Consider the following 24,086-nt stretch of genomic DNA (forward strand, 5'->3'; position numbering starts at 1 on the left):
TTGTTTTTGTTTTTGTTTTTTTTTCCTCCCTCAGGAATCATACAAAACTGACCCAGAATTACAAGGACTATATCTATCCTGGGATCTTAGAATCTTTCTATCTCCTTTCTGTTGTTGTCTGGTCCTAGTGCCAGGTCTAAGAATGCTCCCATTTTCTGCCAAACTTGCAACAGGGCCAGAAGCTTCCTTTGCCATGGCTGAAGAGGAAAAACTTCCTCTACACTCTTATATTGCCATTTGGGAACCGTGAATTAAACTGACAAAAGACAGATTAATGAGAGTTCACAGAAAAAGTTGACTCAAGGAGGCGGTTAGAATTGGGGTTTATGTACTATCTTAATGAGATAAGGGGAAGGGGAGTGCAGCACTTACAGGAAAACAAATGACTTCTTAATAGGGGAGGGGGAGAAAGGGCACTTATTGGAAAACAAATGACTTTCAGGAAAGATAAATAGGTCCTTAGGAGAATAGATGGGAGATACAGCTTTGTGACAATGTGTAAGTGTGATGCCCACTTCTAGTCAATCTTCTCTAGTTGTGGGAGGGGATTTATGACAATTGAGTTCTTTGGGGAGGCTCCACATTTAGGAAGATAATGGAGTTCAGGAAAAAAAGCCAATTCTCAAATGCCTTCAGCTCAAAATAATTTTTATGCTGCAGTGGTTATTCTGGACCTCTTTAGACTTATTCCAAGGAGTGGCCGCTGGCGCTAAGACTCAAAGGAGTCCGCTGGTGCCGACCACTAACCCTTCTTTCCCCAGATACCTGCGATCCACACATCTCAAGATGCTGTTCTGAAATGCCACACCTCATAGTGAACCACCTTCCCCTGCTGTGTTCTTTCGGGTCCTGCCCCTTCCCACTGCTTCTCAGGAACCACTGTGGTCTCCACTCCTGAAGACAATGTTACTCAATCTCCAGATATATGTTAGAGTTTTTACATCTGAAACGTGACTTCATTCTCTGGAGTAAGAGCTCCCCTGTTAAGGGATTTAGAGCAAGGTTTACAGGCACTGGGAAGACTAATTGTCCTCAGGTTGTGAGAATTCAACTCAAACTAGCTCAAGATTAAAGAAATTACTGGCTTACATAATGGCAAGTCTAGGGGAGAAGATGGCCTCAGCCCCACTATTCCAAGTCACCGTGACTTCTCTATTTTCTGCCTTTGCTTATTTAAACTCTTGGCTTTTTTCCTTCTAACCCTTCCACTGTCTGACACAAGCTATGTCTAAGGGCACATCCTCAGGTCCTCAGAATGGAGGGAGAGTTTCTTAGTTTACAGATAAAATCCCAGAGTTCCGACCTTGCTTCTATTTCCTAGCAGTTAACTCCTTCCTCAGCAGCACAATTGGGATGATAATACCTGCCTGGAAAAGCTGTTGTGATTTTTTTAAAATATACGTTAGGGATAATACTGTAAAGCGTCTGATACACAGTAGGCGCTCAATAAACATTATTCTGTGCGTGTACAGCAATGATACGTATATACACACTAACATGGGGCCGCTGAGGAGGTTCTAAACGAACCGGACCTGGAGGGCCAGTCGTGCCCCGGGCCTCAGCCTTCGACCCTTAAGTCTCTCAGGCTTTGGGGCAGTGAGGCAGCAGTGCAGCTCTCGAACCCTGGAGTCAAGGAAAAGTTCCGCACCTCAGGGCCGAGAGGAAAATAACGAGGGGGACCAAAGGGCGTGCCAAAACCGCCCTATGCCGCATAGAGCGATGCTGCGTAACCGAGCGGGCTGAGAACCCATTCAGACAAGCTGCGGTGAAAAGAAAGCCAGAGCCCCTCTTCTGTGAGCCGAGACCAGAGAACAATGAGTTCAAGCTCTGCACGCGGAGGCTCGGGGTGCCGCGCCCGGGGGTGGGCCCAACTCGGGGCCTGACGGGAAACGTAGTGTCTAAAGCTGCGCCAGTGCAGCCCAGTTGCTCGCCGGCCCGGGCTACGCGCAACTACAAGTCCCAGCAACCCCCGCGAGGCCTTGATCAGCCGCTTTTCGCCGTGAAGGGAGAGGGGCGAACATGGCTGAAGGCAGCAGGGGCGGCTCAACGTGCGGCGGCGGGGTGGGTGGCAGGCAGAACCCGCTCCCCAGCAGCGGCGGCTGCAACTTCCCAGAGTACGAGCTTCCTGAGCTGAATACGCGCGTTTTCCATGTGGCCGCTTTCGGGGAGTTGTGGCTTGCCCGGCTGCGCGGGGAAGGGGACTTGTCGCTGAAGGAGCCGCCGGCACCGGCGCTGCCCGGGGGCCGAGGGGTTGCCGACTCCAGCCGGGAGGATGAGGCCGTGGCCCGGGATCTGGGCTGCAGCCTGGAAGCGGCAGCCGAGCTAAGGGCGGTGTGCGGGTGAGTGCGGGGCCGAGGGGCTCTTGCGGCTTGGAGTCAACCCGGGTGCAGCCTTGCTCCTGTGCGCCCTTGGGCCTCATCATGGGGGCGGGCCTGTGGTTTACTCCCCGGGGTGGAAGGGCCGCCCTATCAAAGCTTTCCCGGAACGACGGGAGAAGTCCCGTGATGGGAATGCACAATTTCTGCTAGTGGGATTGAAGGGACGAGAGAGCTGCATGAAAGATTAATTTTTCTATTCACTAGTTTTTAAAGTGCTTATTAATGTAGGAAAGCAATCAGAGTAACAGCGACGTGTATCTGTCTTTGACAAGACACTTTGACGACGGAGGAACCTTAGTTTATGATGAGGCTGGAACTCTCCTTTAACCACAACAGTGTCAAAACCTTGATTATCTCTGGTCTCTTTTGGGGTCCTCCTGGGTATGCTATTATTGAGATATTCTTCAAAGTGCCTTATTTTAAATGAAAATATAAAAATAACGATCTCTTTCTCCATTTAACAGTATTGGCCGCCTTCAACCAGCCGTATATCCCTTTCTTTATAGAATATCGGCACAGAATTCGCCTTTAATTCTGGTTATCTGATTGCTTAATTATTCAGTGATGTATTTAGGACACAACCCCTGCTTGCTAAGGACAGGATGCGGTGATTGCTTTGTTTGTTTCTTTTTGTTTTAGTCTTGATAAACTGAAGTGCCTTGAGGAAGGGGAGGATCCAGAAATCATCCCAGAAAATACTGACCTAGTGACTTTGGGGTATGGAGGACTTCGCTTTTGTTACTTGCTACTTATTTAAATATTTTTTCAACATTATATTATTCGAAAGTTGACAGTGTGGTATTGTTATCATTCCACCTCCTAAATTCAACCATTGTTGACATGTGGCCGTATTGGCTTTAGCTGTATGTGTTTGAGATACCTGGTGTGTGTCCTTTTCTATTGCTGAACCATTCAGTAAGTTGCAGACATCATGATAATTTACCGCTAAGTACATCAGTATATAGCTTCTAAAAGTATGATCCTACTACTTAATCAGAGTGGTATTATTATACCTAAGAAAATTAACAGTAACAGCATTATCTCTAATATCCAGTCCATACTCAAATTTGTGTTTATTTTTAAGTGTTTACAAAGGTACAGTTAATCCACTTAGACTTTGGGGGTGGCAAGCTAAATACTCTGATAGTGTGGTAAAGGACTCGTTTTTTAAAATTTTCTGTCAGATCGATACTTTTGTAAAATAGGATAAAAATGAATTACTAGAAAAATGAAATTAAAAGGCAAACATAATAAAACTCCAAGTTTTTTATCATTAAATTCCACAGTAATATTACTGTCACGTAGGTGTGAACATTTCTAAATGCTTTCTCTCATTGTCTGTACTGATTGGATAACAAATAGCTCATAGATCAATTCCGGTCTGCCAACCACATTTTGAGAAAGGCTGCTCTATGGTAATACTATTATAGAGAAACTGCATGTAATAGGGAAATTTGTAATTTCCAGTTTGTAGCCCGCTTACTTTGCACCATCTCAGCTATGTTGTCATCCTTTATGCTACCCTTTCTATTGTCCCCTTCAAAAATTTAGGCAGGCGTTTCGACCCTACCTTGTTGTTGGGTTTTTTTTGTAATTGCCAAATCTGTTTCTCTTATCCCTGTTGGCTAACACTTACATTAGCAACACTTGGAGCACTATAAAAGGTTCCTGTCTTTCCTAGGTCCTGTGTTTTCTCCTGACTTATCCATCATGCTATCACCTAAGCACGCTCATTTGCTGAGAAATTGTCAATGGCTCAACCTCTCCTCTATGGGCAAATTTCGGTTTTTTTTACTTAGACATTTGAAACCTTCCACATAGCCCATATCTGCCTTTCTTGACTTGTTTTCAACCATTTTCTCTTTCAGTGCCTCAGGATGCACATGGCCCCTCTCCCAACTGAACCCTAACCAGTCTTTGAGTCCCTAACATTATTTCCACATCTCTACAACCCATCTATCTCCCTTTGGAAATAGATACACTTGTAATGTCTAGAATTCTTCTAACATTTCTAAAGTCCTTGAAGGCTCATTGAGAGTCCAAGCTCCTTCATCTGTGAATTGCCCTTAAGCCTGTCAGACTGCTTTACTCCATCTGGTACCCTTTAACTATTGTTGATTGATTATTTGGATTTTTTTCTAAAATGCACATCTGATTGTCTCACTCTCTTACATAAAATCTTTCAGTGGTTATTAGGCAAAGTCCTGAGTTCTTAAATGGATCACAAGGTCCTCTATAGAATGGATCTTGCTGATCTTTTCGGCTCTACATCCCTGCAGTGCTCCAGCCATGTTACACTGTTTTTCAGTTCCTAGAATGTGCTCTCTCATCCTAGGCCTTTGCCTAGAACACTCACACTTCCTTATCCCCCGGTCTGGCTGACTTCTACTCATCTTTCAAGTTTTAGCTGAAGGACTAAGGACTCCATCTAGCTCCCCTTTTATGCTCATATAGCCGCCGATACTTCTCTATTGAAATACTCTTCCCACTTATACTGTACTTATTTAATTTTCTGTCTTTTAGCTAAACTTAAAAGTTCCATAAGCTGTGTCTGTCACACCCACTGCCATGTCCCTCATTCCTAGAATTTTGGCATAGAATAATAGGGAGTCAGTAGATATTTGTAGAATGAGTGGAATAAATGAAACTTGCATAAACCTAAGGAAGCGATTTTTTAGAGATTGGCTAAAAGAAGAAAGTTGATGATATTTATAAAGCAGACTTTTTTTTTCTATAGTTAATTACATGCTAATTGGCTTATAATGATGTTATTGAGCTATGTGAAATAGTAATTTTCAGACTGCTTTACACAGTGCTTCCCCTGGCTATTTTCTGTTACTAGATCAACTGGATCTCCTTGGTTGTCTTCTAGTCCCTTCCATAGGAAATGTGAGTAGAATTATATGTATAATCTCATGTAAAAGGAGTTAGTGCAGCATTCCTTAGCTGGGATTATTTTGATGTACTTTAAAACTATTATATTTAAAATAAGACTAATCTTAATCTTAACAGTAGCACAAGTGAATTAGGCTTGTGCCAAAAGCCAAAAATCTGTATCTTTATGCTTTCTCTTTCACCAAACTTTCCTTTCTTTTCCCTACCATTAACTTAAAGACATAAAGTAAAAACAAAACTTAAGTACATGACCCCTTTATTGTGGCATAAAATACATTTCTAGCACTTCTTCTTTTCTCCAAAGGTTAAGCAACATTGTTTTTAATACAATAGCTTGTAAATAGAATATTTAAGAATATAATCTAAGAAAAATTTCCAGAATGGGGAAGAAAACCCAAATCTACAAATTAAAAGGGCTCACTGGTTACCTGGGAAAATTAACTCAGAATTATCAACTCTGAGATGTATCCTGGTAAAACAGTTATGTTTCAGAGAGAAAATGGGTAACAAGGGGCATTAAAAATATATATAAATACAAAGGTAACCACTGGAACAAAAATGCAAATACCAAACCTCCCTCTGCAATTTCTAAAAAATAGACAAGCAGAAAGACATGTCTCATAATGAAAAAAACAGCTAATATAACAAAATACATACAATTAGAAAATGTAATAGAATTGAGGCCAAAGGCATCAGTTTTTCTGCAGTCTCATAAAAGGGTTTAGAGTAGGCTCACAAAACAAAAACCTTACAGAGACAACAGACACATCTAAAATAAAGTAATTCAGAGAGGCTAAAAATAAATGGTGGGACAAAAGTGTACCAGATAAATGGAAAGAAAAATTGAGCAGATGTAATGGTCCCAATAACAGACTAATAAAATTCAAGTCCCCAAACATTAAATATGACAAAGGACACATTTTAGTGCTAAAAGCCACAAACCACAGTTAAGATAGAATATTTATAAATATATATACCCCAAAGAATACAGCAACCAACTTTATAAAACAGAACTATAGGGGATACAAGGAAACATAGCTAGAAACACACTAACAATAGGGCACTTTAACACACCAATCTCAGCACAAGACAGATCAACTGGCTAAAAAAAAGTGAGGCGGTAAGAGCTCTAAACAACATAATCAGTAGGATATGTCTTATGGAGATACATATATATACATAAAATTAATAACCCAGTATTAGAGACTGCGTGGCACATTCACAAAAACTGGTTATACATTAGGTCACAGAGGAAACATCATAACATCCATTGAGTAGAAATAAAACCAACAGCACTTTCTGATCACAGCATAATAAAACTAGAATTTACTAACAAAAACAAAAATCAGGCCATTCTAACATGGAACTGTTCTAACAGGGCTATTGTTACAACATGGTAAAATATATATACCTTAGTTGTAAAGCTAGTATCTTATTTAGTAGAGAAGCAGTACATGTATTCCTGCTAAGATCTGGAATCAGCAAGCATGCCTAGTATCTCACTGCTTTGCAGCATTGAATTATAGGATTAGCCATGCAGTTTGACGAGAGGAAGCATAAGAGTAGATAAAGAAGAAAAACTAGCTCTATTTGTGAATGACTTAATGGTATTACCTGGAAAAGAAATCAATGCTAAAACAGACAAAAAACAAAAAAGAATTGTGTAAGAGCAGGATACAAAATTGATAAATAAAAAAAATAGTTTTCGTAGATACAAACAGTAAACAATTAGAGGACATAATGGTGGAGGAAAACCCCATTTACAATAGTCAAAAAGGTTCAATACTTAAGAATAAATTTAACAAGAAATGTGTAAAACTGAGGTAAGGGAAAATTTTAAACCCTCCTGAAAGACTCAGAAAAAATCTTGAAAACATTGAAAGATATCCTCTGTTCTTGAATAGGAATACTAAGCATTATAATGTTGTTAGTTCTTTCTAAGTTAATTTACAGATTAAGTGCAATCCCAATAAAAATACTAAAAGTATTGCTTATTTTATGGAGTTAGACAGTTGATAATAAAGTTCATATGGAATATATTCAAGAATAACTAGGAAAAAACTGGGTGAGGAGGAGAAAATTGTGAGTGCCTGGTTATTTTACCATATATTAAAATATACTACAAAGTCTTTATAATTAAAACAGTGGGTACTAGCTCATGAATAGACAAATAGAGCAGTGGAATAGAAGAGAAAGTCCAGTTAGATTGAAATGCATATGGAAATTTAGTATGACGCTATACACAAGAATAAACTCCAAAGGGATTGGGATCAAAATGTAGAAAATGAAACATACCTACCTTGGTGTAGTGAAAGGCTTTCTAACTATTATTTAAATCCAGAGGTAATAAAAGGAAAAGATTGATGAAATTGACTACATATAAAAATTTAAAATTTTGCATGACAAAAAACACCATAAACAAAGTCAAAAGACAGCTGCCAGACTTGGAGAAAATATAACATATACACAAAGAGCCGGTAACCCAAATATATAATACCTTAAAAGTTGAGGGACAAAGACCAAAAACCCAAAGGGAAAATGGGGAAAAGATATGAACCAGTAACTCACACACAAAAAAGATATAAAAATGACTCACAAACATGAAAAAATGTTCATGCAGATTCATTATTAGAGAAATGCAAGTTAAAATGACAGATACCTTTTTTTCTCCTATCAGACTGGCACAAATTTTAAAATATACATTCTTTTGATGAGGCTGAGGGAAGCAGGCATTTTCAGACATTCCTGATGGAAACGTAAATTGATAACAGCCCTCCTCTAGGGAAATTTGGTAATGCCCAACACAAAATTACATAGGCACTTAGCAGTCCCACTTCTAGCAATCTCTACTGAAGATATACCTCCAACAATATGAAAATTTATTATGCATAAGGTTATTCGTTGCAGCATTGTTTGTAATAGCCAATATTTGAAATATCCTAAATATACATACATAGGAGAGTGTTGAAGAAATTATAGGACATCCACAGAGTGCAGTATTGTGTAGCTGTGCTAAAGGATAAGGAAGGATGAACCAATAGAGAGATTTCTAGGAAATACTGTTACGTGACAAAAGCAAAGCCCAGAAGCGTACGTTACCCTTCATGTAAAAAAGAAGTTTCACTGGGTATCAATTTATTGGCTCTCATCTAAAAGTGTACCCTTTTTGCCTGCTCTGTAAAAATGAGTCTCAGCTCTTTAAATATTTTTCCTTTCCCAACTGGCACAGTATTAAGCTTTGTCAGTAAAGGGCACAGGAGAGACTTTGCATGAGGAAGGAGTTCTGCTTCTTGGTGCCGTGTGCTGGCTCAGCAGGGTCCTGCAGCGCACACAGCTTCCCCAGCATCCAGCTCCCGCAGTACCCGGCAGTCAGTAACACAGAGCTTTCCCTGCCACTCCACTCCCCTTGAAACCTCCCTGGAAAAGCTTTTCCTGGCACCCTTGAGGGAGATTTCCAGCAGGTTCCACTGATGCACCCTAGCAACTTCTCTGCCATTCAGCAAGTCACAGCCATTCCCTCTCCAACAAGGTCTGGCTCTCAGTCCTGGGGGAAGAAAAGGGAGCCTTCCTTGGGTATTCTTTCTTAGCGCAAGGGGTAGGGTTCGTTGTATCTGCTATTCCTGTATTCTCTAGCGTTCTCTACTTCTTACTTGCCAGTCCCTCATTACTCCAACCCTCTGTTAAAAGTTAATAATTCTTCAGATTAAGCTTTCTCTGTTCAAATTACTGTTTAGTTTTTTTCTCCTAATTGAACTCAGACTGACACAAAAAGGAATATAAGAAAATACATAGGTATCTATGTATTTGAACAAAAGAAATGGAGAGGGTAAACCAGAACTGTAGAGATTGGTGGCCTGCGGTGGGTGGGTAGGAAAGGGGTGGAAAGAAAGGAGGAGATAGGTACAGGTTAGTGGTCGGGACAAAGAGGGAATGATACTTCTCTGAATATGTATACTTCTTATAACTCTCTTAGAATCATAGTAGTGTTTCACATATCTTTTACACAACCCCAAAGTAATCAGACAATTAAAACCAGCCAAGATATAGGGGGAGACCCAAAATAGAATGTGAAAACTAACAAATGCGTCTATTTGTGTTACAAATGACTAGCATAACAACACTGAAGAGAATTAGGAAGAAAGATCTAATTTGATTCTGTATAAAAGTGTACTTGGATTCGGTGTTGTAAGGCTGAAGACAAAAAGAGCTACTAATTATTAGTGTTTTTCACAGGGGTGTAGGTTAGCAATTCTGAAACCATGTTTTTTTAAAGAACCGAATGTGTAAGTGAAAAGATTAGAGATAAAGGGAGCTGGGTTTCTCACTTGTGGAGAAAAGTTATAAACAAGGAAAGGTTGAAGGCTAAAATGAATCCTGATTTTAGTTTGGGATTAGAAGTATTAGTATAAACTCAATGGCTTTAAAAATATATAACAGAGTATTGGGTTAAATAAACTACATTATTGAAGTTAAAAAATATGTAAACAGAAAAATACGGAAACACAGATATTTGTACATGTGTGGTTTAGTATATATATGTATGTTTCGTACCTCTCTCTGCTGAGAGTCCTGGAAGCAGTGACTGCAGTAACAATGAGAACACCTCGTGCTCAGGTACAGGTGTCTAAACCTCTCTCCAGTGAAGGAACTAGGGCTCCTAGGAGAAGTGGTTGGATTCCAGGGCTGAGACACGAAAATACAGGGTGAGCCTTGAGCATCTTCTGTGGTGCCAGAAAGTAAGGAAATGTTTAACAAAAAAAAAAAAATGATGACTTGTTGAAAGAACAGAGCCAACTTGAAGGAGCTCCTAGTGGCCAAAACTAGAATAATTTGAGCAACAGAGTAACAATAGTATTAGATTTTAACCTGTAGAATAAAGTAAATATTTATGAGTTCATACTAATAATATAAATAACCAAAGAAATAAATAAATGGGAAGAAAGAGGCAGGTCTTCCTCATAATACCAATGAATAAATGTTAAAGGAGGAAAATAGAGAGTCACTGTTAGGTATAAACCGCAGTAATAAGTGTTGTAGACAAAATCTACTGGTGAATGCTAAAATTCCTGGAGGAAAGTTTGAGGAGAAACAAGATTTGCATAGTCTCAAAGTATCTCACCCCAAACACTTATCAGGGACAAAGGAAAAGAAAATATCTTTCTAGTGTAGGAACCTGGCAGACAGGAGCTTAACCAAGGTAAATATCTACAAGAATAAGACATACTAATACTAACATTATGAACTTCAGGAGGATACAGTGAGAAGGAAAACATCATTCTTGTGGTATTCTTGTCAAAAGTTTATAAGCTTACTCCAATCAGGCAACAGCAATTAAACCCAAATTGAAGGACTTTCTATAAAAACACTGATTAGGGCTCTTTGAAAGTGTCAAGGTCATAAAAGACAGAGAGACTGAGGAACTGTAAAAGACTGGAGGGGAAAGGAGGAATAAGAAATGCAATGTGGTGTCTGAATAGGATCCTGGGACAAAAAAAAGAGGCACTAAAGTTAAAAATTTGTGAAATTCAAAAAAGTTCTTTAGTTAATAATACTGTATTAATGTTAATTTCCTGGTCTTGATAATTATTCTATGAACATGTAAGATGTTAACAGGGAAAGCCAGGTAAGAGATATAAGGGAATTCTTTGTACTATTTTTGCAGCCTTTCTTTAAGTCTAAAATTAGTTCAGAATAAAAAGCTAAATATTAAAGATATTTTTGAAGCCCCAGTAAAGAATGTTGAAGTTTGATTTTTCTTGTAACAGGGTTAGAAAGAGACTTCTGGAACACCGGGAAGAAACCATAACGATAGACCGGGTCTGCAGACAAGAAACATTTGCTTATGAGATGGTAAAAGTCTTATCTTTTCTACCTTTTCCCATGAAACAAACTCTCATTGATGTTAGTGATGACTGTATGGTGGCTTTATATTGGATGTGCTTAGTTGGAAACAAATTAGAGAAACTTCACTGGGACTGGGAACTAGTAGGAGAAAAAGACCGATAAAATTCAAGCGATGGGGAGTTCCCTGGCAGTCCAATGGTTAGGACTCCACTTTCACTGCCGAGGGCACAGATTCGATCCCTGGTCAGGGAACTAAGATCCCGCAAGCCGTGCAGTGCAGCCAAAAAAAAAAAAGAAAAAAAATTCAAGTGATGGCACATTTTCCTCTCAGATCTCTGCCTTTATTTTTGCTTTTACTTTGGTCTTGCCCTCTGTATTAGTCTAATTTCATGCCTTTCACCACCCTCTTTCTGATATTTTTGTTCTGCTCCTGATTTTGGTTTAACTATATTCTTTTCTAATCCATTATTTCATAGCTAAAACCCTCAGAATAATTTAAGATGATGAATAATGAGGAATTAAGTGTTAGTAGACATGATAGGTTCATTCAGTACATGTTCTTGACAACTTATTACGAGCCAAATGCTGTTTTAGGCACTTAATAGTGCAGAAGAGCATCTGTTTTCTCTCTCACTCATTTTTATAATTCTGGTAAAATTTACGTAACATAAAATTTAACATTTTAACCATTTTAAACGTTCATTTAAGTGGCATTAAGTACATTCACAATGCTGTGTAAGCATCACCACTATTTTCTGAACTTTTTCATCATCCCAAACAAATTCTATACCTATTAACACCAACTCCCCATTCTCCCTTACCCCAGCCCCTGGTAACCTCTGTTCCACTTTCCATTTCTGTGGATTTGCCGATTATAAATATTTCATATAAGTAGAATCATGCAGTATTTGTCCTTTTGTATCTGGCCTGTTGTACTTACTATAATGTTTTAATGGTTCCTCCGTGCGGTAGCATGCATGAGAACTTCATTACTTTTTATGGCTGAATAATATTCCATTGTATGGATATACCACATTTTGTTTATTCTTTCATCTGTTGTTGTGGACATTTGGGTAATTGCTTCCTTTTGGCTATCGTAAATAATGCTGTAATGAACATTAGTGTACAAGTTCTGTTTGAGTCCATTTTCAGCTCTTTTCAGTATATACCAAGGAGTGGAATTGCTTGGTCATATGGTAATTCTAGGTTTAACATTTTGAGGAACTACCAAACTGTTTTCCACAGGGGTTGAATTATTTTATATTCCCACCAGCAATGCAGGAGTGTTTCAGTTTCTCCACATTCTTGTCAACATTTGTTATTTTCTAGGCTTTGATAATAGCCATCTTAATGGGTGTGAAGTGGTATTCATTATGGTTTTGATTTGCATTTCCCTAATGATTATTGATGTTGGGCATCTTTTCATGTGCTTTTTGGCCATTCGTATACTTTCTTTGGAGAAAGGTCTATTCAAGTCCTTTGAGTCCTTTGCCAGTATTTAAATTGGCTTGTTTGTCTCTTTGTTTTTGAGTTGTGAGTTCTTTGTATGTTCTGGATACTAGACACTTACCATATGTATAACTTTAAAATATTTTCTTCCATTCTGTGGATTGCCTTTTTACTCTCTTGATAGTGTCCTTTGATGTACAAAAGTTTTAAAATTTGATAAAATACAATTTATCTGTTTTTTTTCTTTCATTATTTGTGCTTTTGGTGTCATACTTAAGAAACAATCGCCAAATCCAACGTCATGAAGATTTTATTTTACCCTGTTTTCTTATAAGAGTTTTATAGTTTTAGCTCTTAAGTTGTTGATCCATTTCTAGTTAATTTTTATGTATGGTATAAGGGAAAGGTTCAACTTCATTCTTCTGCATGTGGATATTCAGTTTTCCCAGCACAAAAGACTGCCCTTTCCCTATTGAGTGGTTTTGGTACCTTTATTAAAAGTCAGTTGACCAAATAAGGTTTATTTCTGAGTTCTCTATTCTATTTCATTGGTCTGTATGTCTGTCCATATCCTGGTACCACATTGTTTTGATTACTGTGGCTTTGTGGTCATTTTTGAAATTTGGAAATGTTAGTCTTCCAGTTTTGTTCTTTTTCAAAATTGTTTTCATTATTCATGGTCCCTTGAAATTCCATACGAATTTTAGGATGAGTTTTTCTATTTCTGTAATAAGAACAGAAAAAGCATTGAGGTTTTGATAGGGATTGCATAAAATCTTTATATTGTTTTGGGTAGCATTGTCACCTTAACGATTATGTCTTCCAATCCATGAACAAAAGATGTCTTTCAGTTTGTTTAGGTTGTCTTTAATTTTGTTCAGCAACATTTTGTAGTTTTTGTGTGTGTACAAGTCTTTCATCTCCTTTGTTAAATTGTTTACTAAGTATTTTATTTCTTTCCTTGCTATTTTAAATGGAATTGTTTTCTTAATATTCTTTTCAAATTGTTCATTGCTATTGTATAGAAATACAACTGATTTTTGTGTTGGTTTTATATCCTACAACTTTGCTAAATTTATTAGCTCTAACAGGATTTTTTTTGTGTGTGAGTTCTTTAGGATTTTTTTCGTAGAAGATCATGCATGTCATCTGCAGAGATAACTTTATTCTTTTCCAATTTGGTTGCTCACTTGACCTGTCCTCCTTCCTTCCTCCCTCCCTCCCTCCCTTCCTTCCTCCCTTCCTTCCTTCCTTCCTTTTCCCCCTAATTTCTCTGGCTAGAATTTCTCTAGTACTTTGTTGAATAGAAGTGGCAGAAGTGTACAACCTTATCAATCTTTAACTATTAGAGTATTAGTTTAGCTGTGGGCTTTTCATATATGACTTTTATCATATTGAGTAAGTTCCCTTTGATTCCTATTTTATTTAATGTTTTTATCAAGAAAGGGTATTGGATTTTGTCAAATGTTTTTTCTGCATCAATTGAGGTGATGTGTTGTTTTCCATCATTCTGTTAGTGTCGTATATTACATTGATTTGCATTTGTTGAACTACCCTTGCATCCTGAGGATGAATCCCCCTTGGTTGTGATATGTGATCCCTTTTATATGCTGCTGAACTTGTTTTGCTAGTATTTGGTTGAGAATTTTTATATTTATATTTATAAGGATTGTTGGCCTGTAGTTTTCTCATAGTGTCTTTGTCTGACTTTGGTATCAGAGTATGCTGATCTCATAGAATGAGTTGGGAAGTATTCCCTCCTATTCAGATTTTTTGGAGGACTTCAGGAAGGATTGATAAATTCACCAGTGAAGCCATCTGGTCCTGGGCTTTTCTTTGTTAGGAGGTTTTTAATTTCTGATTTAATTTTCTTACTTGTTACAGGTCTATTCATATTTTCTGTTTCTTCTTGAGTTAGTTTTGATTATTTCCTTCCTTCTGCTAGCTTTGGGTTTAGTTTTCTTTTTCTGGTTCCTTAGGTTATTGGTTTGAGATTGTTCTTTTCTAATGTAGATGTTTAGAGCTGTAAGTTTCCCTCTTTGAACTGCTTTTGCTGCATCCCATAAGTTTCTTATGTTGTGTTTTTGTTTTCATTTGTTTCAAGGTATTTTGTAATTTCCCTTGTGATTTCTTTTTTGACCCTTTGGTTGTTTAAAAGCATGCTGTTTAATTTCTACATGGAATTTTTCAGTTTTCCTCCTGTTACTGATTTCTAGTTTCATTCCATTGTGATCAGAAATGATACTTTTTAAAAAAATTTGTTTATTTTATTTATTTACTTTTGGCTGTGTTGGGTCTTCGTTGCTGCATGCGGGCTTTCTCTAGTTGCAGCAAGTGGGGGCTACTCTTTGTTGCGGTGCACGGGCTTTTCATTGCGGTGGCTTCTCTTGTTGCGGAGCACAGGCTCTAGGCCCTCGGGCTTCAGTAGTTGTGGCACATGGGCTCAGTAGTTGTGGTTCACGGGCTCTAGAGCTCAGGCTCAGTAGTTGTGGTGCATGGGCTTCGTTGCTCCACGGTATGTGGGATCTTCCTGGACCAGGGCTCAAACCCGTGTCCCCTGCATTGGCAGGTGGATTCTTAACCACTGCGCCACCAGGGAAGTCCCAGAAATGATACTTTTAATGATTTTAATTTTTTAAATATATTAAGACTTGGTGGTCTGTCCTAGAGAATGGTCCCTGTGCCCTTGAAAAGAATGTATATTCTGCTATTGTTGGATAGAGTGTTCTATATATGTCTGTTAGTTCTAACTGGTTTATAGTGTTGTTCAAGTCTTCTATCTCCTTATTAATTTTCCATATGGATGTTCTACTTATTTGTTGAGAGTGAGGTATTGAAATCTCCAAGTATTATTGTAGAAACCATCTGTTTTCTCTTCAGTTCTCACTTTATATCTTGTGAAGTTCTATTGTTAGCTGCATATGTTTATAAGTATTGTATCTTGCTGGATTGTATCTTTTCTCAATATATAATGTCCTTCTTTGTCTCTTGTAACCTTTCTTTGACTTAAAGTCTATTTTGTCTGACAGTAATATAGCCCCCTCAGCTTTCTTTCGGTTACTATTTGTATGGAATATCTTTTTCCATCTTTTACTTTCAGTCTCTTTGTGTCTTCATATCTAAAGTGAGTCTGTTGTAGAGAGTGCATAGATGGATCTAGTTTTATCCAACCTGCCAATCTTCTGCCTTCTTAATAGGAGAGTTTAGTCCATTTACATTTAGAGTAATTACTGATGAGGATTTACCTCTGCTATTTAGCTATTTGTATGTCATATATGTTTTTTGTTCTTCAGTTCTTCCATTACTTCCATTCAGTTTGTATTTAACTGAATTTTTGTGGTGTATCCTTTTGATTCCGTTCTGTTTTCCTTCTGTATGTGTTGTTATTTTCTTAGTGGTTACCTTGCAGATTAAAAGTAACTTCTTAAACATAGAACAACCTAGTTTTAGTAATACCAACTTTTTCAGTAGTGTGTGTGTGTGTGTGTGTGTGTGTGTGTGTATAGTCCTATACCTCTCCGTCTCTTTCCTTTATATGGTGATTGTCACAGGTAACATCTTTATATATTATGTGTCTGTTAACATAATTTATAAATATTGTTTTAGGCTTTTGCTTTTGAAATCACATAGGGAAAAAGAGAAGGTACAAACCAAAAGTACAGTAATTCTGACTTTTATAATTACTTATGTTTTTACCTTTACCAATGTTCCTTATTTCTTATAGATTCAAGTTACTGTCTAGTGTCTTCATCTCAGGCTGAAGAATTCTCTTTAACATTTTCTTATAGGGCAGGTCTACTGGTAATGAACTCCCTCAGCTTTTGTTTATCTGAAAATGGCTTAGTTTCTCCTTTATTCCTGAAGGCTAGTTTTGCAGGGTGTAGAATTCTTGGTTGACTGTTTTGTTTTTTTTTTTCATGACTTTAAATATATCATTGCACTGCCTTCTTGTCTCCATGGTTACTGGTGAGAAACCATCTTTTTTTAAAAAATGTTTGTTTGTTTGTTTGTTTATTATTTTTGGCTGTGCCGGGTCTTAGTTGTGGCATGCGGACTCTTAGTTGCAACATGCGGACTCTTAGTTGCGGCATGTGGACTTCTTAGTTGTGGCATGTGGACTTTTTAGTTGCGGCATCCCTGCGGGATCTAGTTCCCTTACCAGGGACCGAACCCGGGCCCCCTGCCTTGAGAGCGTGGAGTCTTACCCACTGGACCACCAGGGAAGTCCCGAGAAATCATCTTTTAATCTTATTGAGGAACCTGATTTCCATTAGTTCTTTGTTTATGGTTTCCTTTAGCTAATTGAGTGCGTTTAAGACAGCTGATTTAACATCTTAGACTAGTAATTTCAGTGTTTGGGCTTCCTCAATGGTAGTGTCTGTCAAATTCTTTTTTTTCTTGTGAATGGGCAATATTTTCTTGTTTCTTTGTGTATTTTATAAGTTTTTGTTGAGAACTAGACATTCTGAGTGTGTTTTTTACTTGTTGAGAGCTGGAGCTGTTTGTGACATTTCCAAACTATTTTTCCAACGTGTAGTCCTTGTTGTGTACAGGCATACCGTATTTTGTTGCACTTTACTTGATTATGCTTCACAGATACTGTGTTTTTTTTTTTTACAAAATGAAGGTTTGTGGTAACCCTCCATTGAGCAAGTCTATTGGCACCATTTTTCCAACAGCATTTGCTCACTTGATGTCTGTCACATTTTGGTAATTCCCACAATATTTCAAACTTTTTCATTATATTTATTTTGGTGATCTATGATCAGTGAACATTGACATTATTACTACAACTTGTTGAGGCTCAGAAGATAGCATTTTTTAGCAACAAAGTGTTTTAAATTACAGTCTGTACATTGTTTTTGGGGGCATAATGCTATTATTGCACACTTAATAGACTACAGTATAGTGTAAATATAACTTATGTGCATTGGGAAACCAGAAAATTCATATGATTCACTTCATTGCAGTATTTGTTACTGCGGTGGTCTGGAGGTGAACCTGTGATATCTCCAAGGTATGCCTGTATGGTCACTGATGTTTCTGATTAATTATCACTTTGGTCAGCCAGTGACCTGACCAAGATTTCCTTAAATGTCTGACTCCACAAAGGGTCCTGTGTCTTTAAATTTTCCAGTGGATGCTGCTGGGGGAAGCCACTGCTGGTAAAACTGAAGGCAAGTATCTGCACCAGGCCCTCAGGGCATTGCCAGACCAACCAAATCACACTACCCCCAGTTTTTGGAGAACAAGATCCCACTGCTCGTCCTGGTGTCGGCCACCTTTTCCAAGACCACAGGCTGCTGTCTCCACATCTGCAACAGGGCTAAATGATGGTAGTTCTTAGCCCATGGTAGTTAGTTTATACCCTCTGCTAACCTAGGAAAGATCAGCAGCTTGCTCCTTCATCAGGCACTGACCTGGTTGATACAAGTGTCTGATCAGGTTCCAGAGTGCCAAAATAGTTGATTCCAGTCTCTTTCCATCTTAATGGTTGCTTTGCTGGAGGGACTGATCCCCTAGAGCTTCCTGCTGTGCCATTTTGCACAATGTCACTACCACCTGTTTTTAAAACATCTTTTGCACCTTTACTTCTTAACCAGTCCTCCCTGGTGGCCTCTATTTTATAGTTATTAAGCACATATAAAAGAGAGTGTGATGTATTGATGGATTAAAGATGTGACAGTGTAGTAAAAAACGGGTTTTAGAGTCAAACAGATTTGTATTTGTATTCTAACTCTGATTTACCTTGGGTAAATTGGTGAACCTAAGCTTCATCTGTCAAATAGCTCTCATGATAATATGAGAAGAGGTATGTAAAAGTGTTAGTAACTGCCAGTATTAGACCAACATTAGGTGATACTCCTGTTTAATCATCAGTTGCTAAGCACTTAGTGCCAAATGTCTTATTAGATGCTTTATTATACATTTCCAGCAACCATTCTGTAAAATAAGTATTTTCTGTTTTTTATAGATGATGAAACTAAAGCTTAGAGAGGTTTTTAACAATTTTCTTGAAATGGAATTAGGAGTCAAACCCAGGGCTGACTCAAGCCCTTGCTTATAGCCCTTATTCTACACTGCCTCTAATCTGGGTCACAGTGTCTGATTTTAATGTCTTTATTAACTTGTTTTCCTTCTTCAGGAGTCACATGCCATAGGAAAAAAGCCTGAAAATCCAGCAGACATGATTGAAGAAGGAGAGCTTATCCTATCTGTGAATATCTTGTACCCTGTTATATTTCATAAGGTCAGTAGTAAAACCTTTTGGATTCACAGATAATATGAGTGACTTTTGTCAAAGAATTTAATTATTTGAAGTTTAATTATTTGAACCTTATTTGAACCAAAATAAATGCAAGCATATGCTGTCTCATATGACATTCTGTCTATATTCTTGGGTTCTTTTTTATATAAGGAATATGGTAAATAAGGTCAGATTTCAAATTATCTCTTGAGTAATAGGATTACAGTTACAGCGTTGGAATGTATACCTGATTTCTGTATTAGTAGCAACTGGAAGTGTATGTAAATCCACAGTGATTCTGAAAATATGTATTCTTGAGGATTGTTTTTTTTTTTTTTGCAGAAAAACTGGTGAAGGAAAGGGGTGGGGTTTTTTTTCACCAATTCAAAATTCTTGGGAAGTTATTGAACTAGCTAAAGACAGCTCTTCTTAGATGAAAATGCAGAAAGTTAACAGGTCAGGGGTATCCAGGAATTTCTTAAGAATCTCTAATAAAGAGAACTCTATCCCAGCCCAGAGTGTATATATTCTTGATTCTCCAAATACATGTATCATAAACTTTGATAAGGTTTCATTGAAATATTACTCTACATAAATTGCACTTGTGAATAAATAGACTTTTATGAATCATCTGGGAAGTAGTACTAATTACTTTGTTTGATTAAGATCTCAAATTATCAATCAAAATAAAGCAAAACAAAACCAATAAAACCAAACCTCTGCATTTATAACATGCGGGTAGTGTATAGATTGCTTGACTTCAATGAGGTAACTTCCAGGAAAATTTAAAAGACAGTGAAGTTATATTCCAAAGGTGCTTCATGTTAATGTCACTTTAGTAGCATCTTGATTATAAAATTTAGCTTAAACTAAAAAAGTTTTATTGCCAAGTGTATTAGTCCATTCTGGCTGCTATAACAAACTAGCACAGACTGGGTACCTTATAAGCAACAGAAACTTGTTTCTCACAGTTCTCGAGGCTGGAAGTCTGAGATCAGCATGCCAGCATCTAGTGAGGGTCCTCTTCTGGGTTACATACTTCTTTTTTATAAGGGCACTAATCTCATTCATGAGGGTTCCACCCTCATGACCTAATCACCCTCAAAGGCCCCACCTCCTAACACCATCACATTGGGTCTTAAGATTCCAGTGTGTGAATTTTGGACAAACATGAGCAGTCAGACCACAGCACCAAGTGTCTCAATTGTACTCATAGGATTTTAATTTATGGAGGTGACTGAGTGACAGCACTAGAGGCCAGCGCCATTGAAAGATTTTTATTGTTTACATTTCCTGAGGGGAAAGGGTATGCCACATCATGCAGGGCCACAGGGGGAGCACCAGTATCAGTCAGGAGGCAAGGGAAAAGCATAGGCCACAGCCTTTATTGGGTTTCCATGGGAAAGGCATGGCAGGGCAGAGTAAACAGTTTAGGATTGGCTATCTTGAATAATTCCAGTGGGCTCTGGGCTATCAGGCTGTCCCTAGTTTCTGGTACCTGGCTCTGGATTGACTTAGGACAGGGGAAATATCGGCTTGGTATATGAGAGTTAGATAAAAGAGATGGTTTTAGAGTAAGGGCTCTGGATCACAGGGGAGATGTAAACAACCTTGGCGATTAGTTTGGAGCTATAATTAATCGATGCTGAGTAGACAAATGCAGAATCTAAGAAAACACAGGACACCATATTATGGGAATAACTTAAAGTAAGAAAACAAGTAACTTAATTTAGATCTGGTCATGACAGGATTTATAGTTTAATTGCTTTGTCTCTAAGTGAACACTGATTTATTTACTGTCTGACTCGTAGCACAAAGAACACAAACCATACCAGACGATGCTGGTATTGGGCAGTCAAAAGCTCACGGAACTGAGGGATTCAATTTGCTGTGTCAGTGACCTCCAGATTGGTGGGGAATTCAGCAACACTCCTGACCAAGCCCCTGAGCACATCAGCAAAGTAAGGTGATTTTTTTTTTCTAACACTCATAAAACAAGAGGAAATAATAATAATAAGCTAAGGAAATAGTGATTTTAGGTGAACAGGCTCATAAACATTCTGGTGAATGCTTTCTTCTTCTATGCCATTCCATCAAGCTCATCTCTTCCCTTCTATTTTTTTTTTAAATTTATTTATTGATTGATTGATTTTTGGCTGTGTTGGGTCTTCGTTGCTGTGCTCAGGCTTTCTCCAGTTATGGCGAGCGGGCGCCACTCTTCATTGCAGTGTGCGGGCTTCTCATTGCGGTGGCTTCTCTTTTGTTGCTTCGTACGGGCTCTAGCCGCACGGACTTCAGTAGTTGTGGCACGTGGGCTCAGTAGTTGTGGCTTGTGGGCTCTAGAGTGCAGGCTCAATAGTTGTGCCGCATGGGCTTATTTGCTCTGCGGCATGTGGGATCTTCCTGGACCAGGGCTCGAACCTGTGTCCCCTGCATTGGCAGGTGGATTCTTAACCACTGCGTCACCAGGGAAGTCCCTCTTCCCTTCTTTTTGTCATCAAGACCTTTTTAAAGATGAGGCTATATTCAGTTTTGATTTCTTCATCTCCCATTTATTTCTCAACCATTTTCTGTACACTCTTCTTTCTAAGGTCATAGGACCACCTAATTTTCTAACCAATAGGTCTCTGTTCCACGTTCATACACTTTGACCTCACTGTAGCATTGGAATTTGCTGTTCACTCTCTTCTCTTTCAAACTCTGTATGAGTTTGTCTGTCATAACTGCCCCCAGCGAAGCGTTGGAGTCCACCCAAGAGCATCAGTGCCCATAGAAGAACCTGTTAGTTCAAGGATTGAAGCAAACAGGGACGTAATATCTGGTGATGGTCCTTGCTGGTGTTTCCCAGGGTGCTGCTCTCAAAAGGACAGAGAAACCCTGCATACTCATTGGATCAGGATAGAAAGGACCTAAGTGGCAGACGGGCCACCCACAGTTTCCAGAAGGGATTGCTTACTCAATAACAGTAGGGCCTTGATCCTTCTGAATTTCATCATAGAGCAAGCTTGACCTAATTCTGTTACCTGGTACAACTCTGGCAGAGGACCTCAGATTTACTGGCATACTTAAGAAGGGCAGCATCTCCTGTAGATCACTAAGAAGATGTTGGAACAACTAGAATGGAGATAAGAGTTTGGACAAGAACCATCACAATCTCTTCTTTTTGCTCATTCCTTTATCACCAGCCATACAGATGTTATTATAACTTAGGTTTCATCTTAATTCTTATTCTAAATTGTTCTTCTGGGCTTTTCCCCCAGTTTTCATGGTTTTAAGTGTACTCCAATCTCTGTAAATCTCTTTCTCTCTTGGTTTCCAAACCCATTATTTGTAAGCGTCACTGGGCATTCTCACTTAGCCTCAGTGCTGCCCGGCATTTTTACCACCTCTCTATAGTCGATACACTCTGCCACTTTTCAAGGTAACTGTTTTATTCCTTCTGAAACTGCCAGCATCCTTTCCTTGTGGCTTACCTTCAGCTGAAAACCTTGCTGTTAATTTCACTGAGAAAATAAGTTACCAGAAAAGAATTTTCCATTGTCTTTTACCTACATTTACCCATTTGCCCATGCAATTCTGCCTTCACACCTGTTACAATGGATGGGCTAAACCTGCTGCTATCAAAAGCCAATGTAGGTGTCTACTGGATTCCATCCCCCATTGCATAACCAAGGACTTTGTTCTTGTATTTATCCCCTCTTCCCTGCATCATCAGTTTTTTCCATTCTGTTGGCTGTCCCATTAGTACACAAGTGGGCGGTAATATCTCCCATCTCCCATTCTAAACCTCTTCTTGATCCTGTATCTTCCTCTAGCTGCCATCTCATCGTTCTGCTTTCTTCTCGGTAAACTGACTCAAGAGTTAATGAGTTAATAATAAGAAGAATTAATAATAGTACCTCAATTCATTGTTTCTCTTTTTCTCCCCCCACTTTGTCTTACACTCACTTTTATTCATCACCACTCCACCAAAATCACTTTACTAATGCCACCATAGACTTAGTTCTCATCTTATTTGACCTCTCATCAGCATGTGACACAATTGAATATTCCTTCTTACTTGAAACACTTTCTTTACTTGGCTTTTAAGATGTTACACCCACTGGGACTTCCCTGGTGGCGCACTGATTAAGAATCTACCTGCCAATGCAGGGGACACGGGTTCGATCCCTGGTCCGGGAAGATCCCACATGCTGCGGAGCAACTAAACCCGTGTGCCACAACTACTGAAGCCTGTGCTCTAGGGCCTGTGAGCCACAACTACTGAGCCCATGTGCCACAACTACTGAAGCCCACGGACCTAGAGCCCATGCTCCGCGACAAGAGAAGCCACCACAATGAGAAGGCTGCGCACCGCAACGAAGGGTAGCCCTGGCTCGCCACAACTAGAGAAAGCCCATGCGCAGCAAGGAAGACCCAGTGCAGCCAAAAATAAATAAATTTATTTATTTAAAAAAAAAAGATGTTACACCCACCTAATTTTCTTCCTGTCTGACTTTAATTCCTCTGCTGGATGCTTCTCATCCTCCTGACTTGTAAATGTTATGAAGCCCTTTGAATCAATCCTCAGACCTCTCCTCTGTGTATACTCCCTAGGCGATCTCATCCAGATTCCTAGCCCAGATTTTCATCTCCAATCCCAACATCTTCTCTGAACTCCAGACTTATTTTTTCCAACTGCCTCCTTGACAATTACTGAATGTCTAATAGACATTTCAAACTTAATTTGTTCAAAAACAGACTCTAGTTCTCTCTTCTTCCTCAAATCTGTACTTTCCCCAGTGTTCCCATCTCAGTAAATACACTCATTCTACACCTGGTTACTTAAGCTAAAAACCTTGGAGTCATCTTTGCTTCCTTTTCATCCCACATTGAAGGCATCAGCAAGTGCTTTGGCTCTACTTTCAAATTATATTTAGGATCTGCCCATGTCTCTGCTCCTTCACAGGTACCAGGCTGGTTAAATCACCATCATCTCTTGCCTGGACTGTTGCAGTAGCCTAGTGACTGTTCCTCCTGCCCCTTTGCACACTTCTGTTTCTCCTTTATACCAGCCAGATGATCCTGTAAAGTATCAGTCAGATCCTGTTGCTTTTCAGCTTGAAAGTCTATAGTGGCTTTCTCTTATATCTAGAATAAAATACAAAGTCCTTACTGTGGTCCATTATCTGGTCCTGTCTGCCTCCCAGCTTCATATGCTAACACCCTCTTTGTCACTTGTTGCCTTCAAACAACCTGCCATTCTTGCTCTTTCTCTTGTATGCTAAGCAGGG

The 24,086-nt window shown here is 38.8% G+C and overlaps 1 protein-coding gene across 1 annotated transcript in view; it reads left to right on the forward strand.

The window, feature by feature from the left end:
* Positions 1–2,007: 2,007 nt before the first annotated feature.
* Positions 2,008–24,086, forward strand: part of SNAPC3 (small nuclear RNA activating complex polypeptide 3) — a 36,014-nt gene continuing 13,935 nt past the window's right edge. Inside the window, exons 1-5 of the mRNA XM_068551790.1 lie at positions 2,008–2,339; positions 3,018–3,095; positions 11,039–11,123; positions 18,712–18,816; positions 20,625–20,774. Coding sequence (XP_068407891.1) covers positions 2,020–2,339; positions 3,018–3,095; positions 11,039–11,123; positions 18,712–18,816; positions 20,625–20,774 — 738 coding nt within the window. The 5' untranslated portion in view covers positions 2,008–2,019. The remainder of the gene's footprint in view (positions 2,340–3,017; positions 3,096–11,038; positions 11,124–18,711; positions 18,817–20,624; positions 20,775–24,086) is intronic.

This window comes from Eschrichtius robustus, chromosome 10, assembly GCF_028021215.1.
Source record: "Eschrichtius robustus isolate mEscRob2 chromosome 10, mEscRob2.pri, whole genome shotgun sequence".
NCBI classification, from domain to species: Eukaryota; Metazoa; Chordata; class Mammalia; order Artiodactyla; family Eschrichtiidae; genus Eschrichtius; species Eschrichtius robustus.